The 8,095-nt window shown below is 35.4% G+C and overlaps 2 protein-coding genes across 2 annotated transcripts; both read left to right on the top strand.

Annotated features, from left to right (window-relative positions):
• Positions 1-65: 65 nt before the first annotated feature.
• LOC116349632 (phospholipase A1-like) lies at positions 66-2,523 on the top strand. Its single transcript, XM_031781169.1, has 5 exons — positions 66-245; positions 325-452; positions 556-579; positions 1,416-1,691; positions 1,768-2,523. Exons 1-5 carry the CDS (start codon positions 85-87, stop codon positions 2,421-2,423), a joined length of 1,245 nt encoding a protein of 414 aa, XP_031637029.1. The 5' UTR covers positions 66-84; the 3' UTR covers positions 2,424-2,523.
• A 736-nt stretch (positions 2,524-3,259) lies between these two features.
• LOC116349631 lies at positions 3,260-5,415 on the top strand. The gene is made up of 6 exons (XM_031781168.1): positions 3,260-3,384; positions 3,454-3,594; positions 4,847-4,888; positions 4,957-4,986; positions 5,058-5,156; positions 5,253-5,415. Exons 1-6 carry the CDS (start codon positions 3,329-3,331, stop codon positions 5,302-5,304), a joined length of 420 nt encoding a protein of 139 aa, XP_031637028.1. The 5' UTR covers positions 3,260-3,328; the 3' UTR covers positions 5,305-5,415.
• The last annotated feature ends 2,680 nt before the right edge of the window (positions 5,416-8,095 follow it).

Consider the following 8,095-nt stretch of genomic DNA (forward strand, 5'->3'; position numbering starts at 1 on the left):
CAAGTAAATAAATTTCGATCCCTTTGAGTGCTTGACTTCAGTTTTTTGGAATCCATATATTTCAAGGGACAATAAGTGAACAAAATGATAATTTTCGTGTACACGATTATTTTTGCAGCATTTTTGGACGAGTGCTTTGGTGTTCGTGGTGGTTGCTGTACACCAAACACAAACGACGATTTCGATATCGACGACTTCAAATATCAAGGAGATCCAATTAGATTTTCGTGTATAACAGCCCATTCGTACGTGTTTCCAAGTTTTTTGTTCTTACGTGTTTTTTACTTCTTTGCATTAATTCGGAAATACATATGGCTTCCACAGGCAAAGTGACTTTTATATGACTGACGTAAATGGAAGCATTCCAGCGGCTTTAGTTGAGCGACTTAACAATGGAAATGGCCTATCGTTGTTTTTTCACGGGGCTGCGAATGTTGTACATACGTCAAGCGGTAAATAGTTTTTTAATTTGGTAGCCCCCTGAAGTCTTTCAAATCCTTTCTATACGCTTTGGACGAGTTATATAGTTAATATATTTAATTTTCTTATTCATAGAATTGCTTTCTTCATTTGCCAATGGTAAGTTTTTCTTTCTGTTTCCATCTCTCCCTTTCTTTGTCTTTTTGTTTGCTTCTTAATAAACAACTGTGTCTCAATTCAAATCTACACACTCACTTTTGTGACAGTGGTACCCCGTTATAAAACCTTAATTTCGGTTTTTACTTTTCCGCACACACCTAGTGTGAAAGGGGAAAGTATTGCAATGGGTCAAAATTTACGAAACCTCAAAAACATGTTTTCTGGACGTTTCTGAGGTCAGAGGAACGACATGGTTGGTGTGGGTCTGTTCCACGTCGTACGTCGTACGTTGTCCGCCGTACGCAAAATTTGTCCATCGATTGTCCAAAAGTCATACTTAATGTAGACTTAAACACTCAAAAATATGTATTGGGGGGTTTTTTGGCACGAGAAAACCGAATCCGAGGTTAATTTTGAGATACAATCACTTTTTGATACAGTTTCCTTGAAAAAATCACCAAAAAATTGCATTTTTGTATGGGAGCCATGCCGTCACCTTAATGACGTGAAACTTTGCACAGACTATTTTTTACACAAAAAAATAACATTCTGAAAGTTTGATGAGATTCTAATCAAAATTAGGAGTACCGAATTCTTTCAAATGTCGTACAAATGGGTTCATCATGAAGTGTGAAAAATCTTTTCCGAGTACTTCTGCTATTAAATAAAAGAATATTTCGATGCCAAAGTTGAAACATATTTTTTGGTCTCGAACTTTACGCCGCTTGAAAGGCTTGAAAAATCGAACAAATATTATTTTGAAATAGCTTAATAGAATACGCATCTACCACCGTACGGAAAAGTTCGTCTTACTCCTATAAGACTCTTTATTTCAGAGTGGTTCAAGGCATCCGGAAACAATATTTGTATCGTCACCTATGCCTATACAACACGTTCATCGAGAGGTTTAAAAATGTATGCAATTGTAAATGAAATGGTAAAAACCCGGCGGCTTGAATACGTAGCGAAAATGGCAGGGGACTTGGTTGCCATACAATGTTTGAACGTTTCACAGGTTGATGTGAGTGGTTTTAGTTTTGGTGCGCATGTCGCTGGCCGAACTAGTCAATACTTGCTTCGAAAGACGGGCGAACGTGTTCGAATACTTTTGGGTATGTCACCTATGTATGTTCTTCACCTAGCTTTTCCCCAAAAAGGTGTCTTAACAAATGTCTCAATTTCAAATAGCATTGGATCCAATAAAACCTCCTCTCTTCGGTGCAAAAATAAGAGACTCCATAAAACGAGGTTATGCCAATTATGTGCAAGTAATTCACACCTCCAGAAAGCTAGGAATATGGGATCAAATGGGAGATGTAGATGTCTACGTGAAATATGAGGTTGTGAAAAATTTGGGCCCATTAAATGATGAGCATGGACTTGCATTCTTTATTCATCTTGCAACCGCCACAAAACGACTTTTTATAGCGGCAAATCTAAAAGGAGATGGAAATGGTAATGTGATGAAAAGCGATGATCTAATATTTGAAGATGAATGTGTAGTCGGTGTGTATGGTGGCCTGAAATCGGTTCATCGCGGAAAAAAACTTGTACTTTTGTTGGGTAAACGTGATCCAGTGTTTTGGGATCAAATTGGCATGTTTCGCGATGCTGAAATCTTTTTGGGGTCGCAAGAAGTTGAAAAAGAAGAAAAGATATCCGATCCAAATGGAGAAGAATGCGTATTATGCTTTGAAAATAAGAAAAATGTACTTTTAAAACCATGCAAACATAAGGAAATATGTAATTCGTGTTGGAACAAGTGGAAAATCGAACAATTTACATCAACACCCAAGTGTCCAATTTGCAGACGAGAAGTAACCAAGTCAGAAGTCAAAAAATAAACTGTTCGGTATAAGTTCTCTTATACTGAACGCCATTTTCACTTGTATAAAGTTTCGAATCTTTCGTAACTCAGTTACATCGCACCAAACAGAAAATTTACTGTCCAATTTTTCTTTGACTCAATAAATGTTGACCAACTAAAAACTGTGTTTTAATGAAAATTCTTACCCACCAATTTTGGACGAAGCTGTAGACAGTCATAAATTGCATTAAGATATGAAAATATCGCCGGGTTTGTAAGAAACTCGGATAGTTATTAAATAAAGTATATTTTTGGATCGATGTTAATTGCTGATTGCACAATAATTTCCGTCATACCTCTTACTTCTTACTGTATACAGTGACGTTGCTACGAAAGATGTATGGCGGGTTTCAAATCAAAGCCGGAATTTTTCTAGGGATTATTCCTCTGAGAAGAAGGAACAGTAAGGAGGAAAAGAGCGCTGAGGAGGGCGCTTTATCTCAGTATCCCTCTTTCTCTATTTCTAATTTTTCCATCTACTCTCTCATTCGTGTAAAATCGATCCTAAAACGACATTGCTGACATCTTCTATTCAGAAGCAGTAAAAAATTCAAACGAACTCATTTCATTTACGCGAAGCAATGCGAAGTATCACATCTGGCACAGAAGCGAATTGAAATTCAACAATTCCAAGGTAAAACGTTTTTAAATTAGAAATTATTGTTTGCGTAAAAAGCTGAGCTGCTTTAATTAGAACCAATGGAAGTGTTTAATGAATGAAGCATTTTATGCAAATCGAATTCCAATTAAAATTGTAATTTTCTCAATTTAACGGAACAAAGTAAATTACGCAATTAATGGAAACGTTTTAAACAAGACTGTATAAAAGGCAACGGAGCTCCAATCGAAAATTATAAGTTGCACGAATTTACAACGTTCGAGATGAAATTTACAATCTTAGAATTTTTGGTGGCTTCGTTGTTCATTCTCGCGGTCAAGTGAGTTTTACAATATATTTGCATATAAATATTTCTCTTCAACGAAGACATTTTTCTTAACTTTTACAGAGCCGAAGAATTAGCAACGAAAGAAGTTGAACAAAAACCAGCGACGGAACAACAACCAATGGCAGAACCACAAGCTAGCCTTGACTATGGCAAAGAAGAAGAAGCTGAAGCTAAGAGAAGCATGCTGTACTTGTTTCAACAGTGGGTGTTTCCAAAAACATATTATTATTACTTTTCCGCACACACCTAGTGTGAAAGGGGAAAGTATTGCAATAGGTCAAAATTTACGAAACCTCAAAAACATGTTTTCTGGAGGTTTCTGAGGTCAGAGAACCCGAATCAGGCCGTTTTGAGCATGGTTGTTGTGGGTCGCTTCCACGTCGTACGTCGTACGTCGTACGTCGTACGTCGTACGTCGTACGTTGTCCGCCGTACGCAAAATTTGTCCATCGATTTTCTCACCACCCAGAAAAGTTATTTGAAATCTGACTTCACGGGATGATTGGGGGTCCCCAGGAATAGAAATCATCAGATTTTGAGCGACTTTGGTTGATGGAAAAAAATTCCATGCCTGGAGTGATACCTATGAAAAAGAGTCCAATTTTCGTCCAAAAGTCATACTTAATGTAGACTTAAACACTCAAAAATATGTATTGGGGGGTTTTTTGGCACGAGAAAACCGAATCCGACGTTAGTTTTGAGATACAATCAATTTTTAATACAGTTTCCTTGAAAAAATCACAAAAAATTAGGATTTTTGTATGGGAGCCATGCCTGTATGCTACCTTAATGACGTGAAACTTTGCACAGACTATTTTTTACACAAAAGTATAACATTCTGAAAATTTGAAGAGATTTCAATTAAAATTAGGGGTACCTCCCATACAAAATTTTCAATTGGCTCAAAAACGAATATTTTGTATGGGAGGTACTCTTGATTTTGGTTGAAATTTCTCCAAACCCTCCGAATGTTATTTGTGAAAAAAATAACCTGTGCAAAGTTTCACGCCATTAAGGTAGCATACAGACATGGCTCCCATACAAAAATCCAAATTTTTTGTGACTTTAGTTATGAAAAGTGTTTCAAAAATAATCTTTATGGCAAAATTAACGTCAGACATATTTTTATAGTATTTTGTTAGAAAATAGAATACTTTCAAATGTCGTACAAATGGGTTCATCATGAAAGTGTGAAAAGTCTTTTCTCGGGTACTTCTGCTATTAAATTAAAGAATATTTCGTTGCCAAAGTTGAAAAATATTTTTTGGTCTCGAACTTTACGCCGCTTGAATGGCTTGAAAAATCGAACAAATATTATTTTGAACTTTCTTAATAAAATACGCAACTACCACCGTGCGGAAAAGTTCGTCTTACTCCCGTAAGACTCTTTATTTTTCTAACAGTTTTATCCAATTTTTCATATTTTAACAATGTCCTTCGTCAATTATTACAGAATGATAGATGTTGGTGCCACTTCTTATGATGCAAGCCGAGAGTAAGTTCTGAACTAAAGAAATGTTTTCTTCGATTTGTTGTTCAAAACTATTTTTGTATTCTTTCCAGATCCAAGGATGTGTTTGCTCTTCGTGATGAGTACGTAAAATGCCATTTAGTTGAACCTTTGCAAATATCTGTGAATTCGTACTGATTTATTTCATTTTTAGAGCCATTAACGTTTTGGATCAATTCATTAAAAACCCAAATGAAGAACAATTGGAAGCACAAAAACATAATCCAGCTCTGGTGGATGCAGCAAAATTGGCGTATGAAAAAATTTAATTTTTCACTGCTTTTTACCTTAAAAAATTCAAAATAACAAAATGCCACGTTTTTTCAAAATGATTTTTCTCCTTTTCCAGCTATGACGAACTTATGCTTGACAAAACAGCATCAGCCGATTCAAAAGCATGAAGTCTTAATTTTTTGGGATTTTATTAAATGACGCATTTAAAAAAATACAAATTCAATGTGAATTTAACTTTTTAAAATAAAAAGATCGATTAAATACTGAGAATAGTAAAATTGCTTTATTTTTATATAACATGAGACTATTATATACGATAAAAATCTAATGAAACGATTAGACCTCTAGCGGAATATGGATCTTTTTTCAAAAACGTATCATGATGAAATTGAACGATGAAATCGGAATCTATTTGAACCCTTGATTTCAATAACGTTCCGGTGGCACAATTTTCGGGCGGAGTTTGTTTCAATTGAATTTTATATATGAAACCCGCTTTGATCAGAATTGGATCGGGCAAAGACACCTGTGCAAAATGTACACTTCCTAAATTCGTATTTCCTTTGTACAAAACTGCTTCTTCATTGCTGGGTAAACTTGGCTCCAAATTTGACATTTCAACGATTGTTATTTCAGTTGGTACCAGTTCATTTAAACTGCAATATTTCTCCGATTTCCACTCAAATAAAATGTCACATTCGAATTTCTTTAGGAAAACCGTTTCACTGACAGAGAATTTGGTTGTTTCTAAGTCTTTGATCAAATACGCTGCACCTGAATTAAAATATGAATTCAGTCGGTTGCAACAAATCTTATTTCCTACAAATATTTCAACGTTACTGCGTTTCTCCCGTATTCCATTGAATAAGTTCGGTTGAAATTCCTTATTGCCTAGCATCTGAATGATTTCCGTTTGTTCATCAAATGAAAATGTGTTTCCATATAACGGAATGAGAGTGGCAAACTCGTTGATGGTCATCGATCCAAAACGAATTTTATAAAATAAATTACCAAGTTGAGATTGTACTAATACTGTGGTTAAGTTTTCTTCAGTGTATGCATTCTTCACCCATGACATGCACGCCTCAAATAGTTCAACTTCGGAGCACTTCAAACTTTTCATTTCCAACAGTTCGGTCAACGTGTTTTTATTGCATTGCAAAAATCCTGGACTTTTCAACAAATCTCGAGCATCCATACTGATCATTGCTTCGCAAAATTTCATAAGGATGAAATCCTTACGAAAAATGGCTAATTCATACCTCAAAATCACATTTTCACTGGTCATTGTTGCCATCAAGAACTTCCTGCATAAATTCACGCAGTCGGTGACATTGTATTTATTGCTGAGATTCATGATTGCATCTACATTTTCTATGGTCAAATTCAGCGTGCCGAAGTAGAAGAAATGAAGGAATTCTTTGAAATCCGCAACATCTGCATCGACGATTTTCACTTCATTTTTCTCCTTCCATGATTCATTGAACATTGTGTGAATAACGTCACTGTTTGCAGCCAAAATATTTTTATGGGCCGGAACTCGTTCAACTTCTTCATCGTTCACCATGAAAACAATACGAATATCAGAAAATTCTTGGCTAAGGTAGAACTTCTTTCCGAGTTCAGAAGATCCAACAGGACTTGCCACATTGGTCGTTGCTACTTTGGACATTGACATTTTTTTTATTGCTTTGGGGGTTTGATAAACTGATGTGTGGTTAATATAGATCCTGGAGAACGAGTGTTCTTTTATTGATTAATTGTATTCAGTTCTATGTATTTAAGAAGCACAGAAGAGAAAATGATACGTTACAAACTTACGATTTCAAATATTTCACTTCAAATCTATTTTTAAAAAAATTGTCAAAGTTTTAAAGTTTTTCTTTAATCATTTATAAAAAATGATGAAAATAGATGGAAATTAAAAAAAACTTCTTCAAAATATAGCTTGATGAAAAGCCGATAAACTTTATAGATAAAAAATTGTATGACAACTAACGCTAATGAACCAACAAAGATGTCTTCTATGCGTCTGTTTTTAATTATTTTAAGCGGTTTTGTTACCGGTTGAACCGTTAATGACAAATGACTAAACGAAATGTTAGTTGGCTTTCATTGAAAAGGAATTATGACGAATAGTTTTCATCAAGACAACGAGAGCGTCCTTTTGGCATTAGCATTCAGTTTGTTGACATTGCTTGTGGTTTAAATCGTATTTTTATCTAGAAAGTTTACTACCTTACCATGAATGGTAGTGGCACCAACGTAAAGACCTTAATTTTTTACAAGAAAATTAATTTTCTATTATTTCTAAAACGTTCCCATATAGAATGTGGACGTGGCTGGCGTTGATTTGACGTTCAGCTACGTTCAAAGTCTGTGTCTATACGTTCTGCACATACATACACTAACACGCAGAGGCGGTCGCAATGTGCTTGTGAGTGTATGCAGTAAACGATAAGACGTAACACAAAACCAGATGGAGATACTGACATGAAATTTCGCACAGATGTCGAAGACAGTGCTACCAAGCAAATAAAGAGAAATTCTGTGCGAAGTTTGAATGACAAATTCACCTTACTTTTTGGGCACAGTTGAACGTAGCTGAGCGTTGACAAAACGTCGATTACGTCCACGTTCCATATGGGTTGCAATTTTGTAAAAAAATTATCCTTGTATTTCATTTTACACATAGTTCCACTTAAAACATTTAACTTTTCCGCACACATAGTGTAAGGTGAAAAGTGTTGTAATCGGTCAAAATTTTGAAAACTTCAGAAACATGTTTTCTGGACGTTTCTGAGGTCAGAGAACCCGAATCAGGCCGTTTTGAGCATGCTTTTTGTTAATCTGTACGTCGTACGCAAAATTTGTTAGCAAGATTGCGCTCATCGTAGAAACTTAATTCAAAATCTGACTTTACAGGATGATTGGGGGTCGCAAGGAAAAGAAATCTTT

The sequence above is a fragment of the Contarinia nasturtii genome, unplaced genomic scaffold (genome assembly GCF_009176525.2).
Source record: "Contarinia nasturtii isolate CC-2019 unplaced genomic scaffold, AAFC_CNas_1.1 Cnas_scaffold_2992, whole genome shotgun sequence".
In the NCBI taxonomy this organism is placed as follows: domain Eukaryota; kingdom Metazoa; phylum Arthropoda; class Insecta; order Diptera; family Cecidomyiidae; genus Contarinia; species Contarinia nasturtii.

What these genes read in the sequence shown, in the direction of transcription:
- LOC116349632 (XM_031781169.1), top strand. Translation starts at nt 85, where the DNA reads ATGATAATTTTCGTGTACACGATTATTTTTGCAGCATTTTTGGACGAG. An exon ending in TGTTGTACATACGTCAAGCG is followed by an intron (nt 453 to 555) that starts GTAAATAGTTTT and finishes TCTTATTCATAG; the next exon opens with AATTGCTTTCTTCATTTGCC. An exon ending in GCTTTCTTCATTTGCCAATG is followed by an intron (nt 580 to 1,415) that starts GTAAGTTTTTCT and finishes TCTTTATTTCAG; the next exon opens with AGTGGTTCAAGGCATCCGGA.
- LOC116349631 (XM_031781168.1), top strand. Translation starts at nt 3,329, where the DNA reads ATGAAATTTACAATCTTAGAATTTTTGGTGGCTTCGTTGTTCATTCTC. An exon ending in TCTTATGATGCAAGCCGAGA is followed by an intron (nt 4,889 to 4,956) that starts GTAAGTTCTGAA and finishes TATTCTTTCCAG; the next exon opens with ATCCAAGGATGTGTTTGCTC. An exon ending in GTGTTTGCTCTTCGTGATGA is followed by an intron (nt 4,987 to 5,057) that starts GTACGTAAAATG and finishes TTTCATTTTTAG; the next exon opens with AGCCATTAACGTTTTGGATC.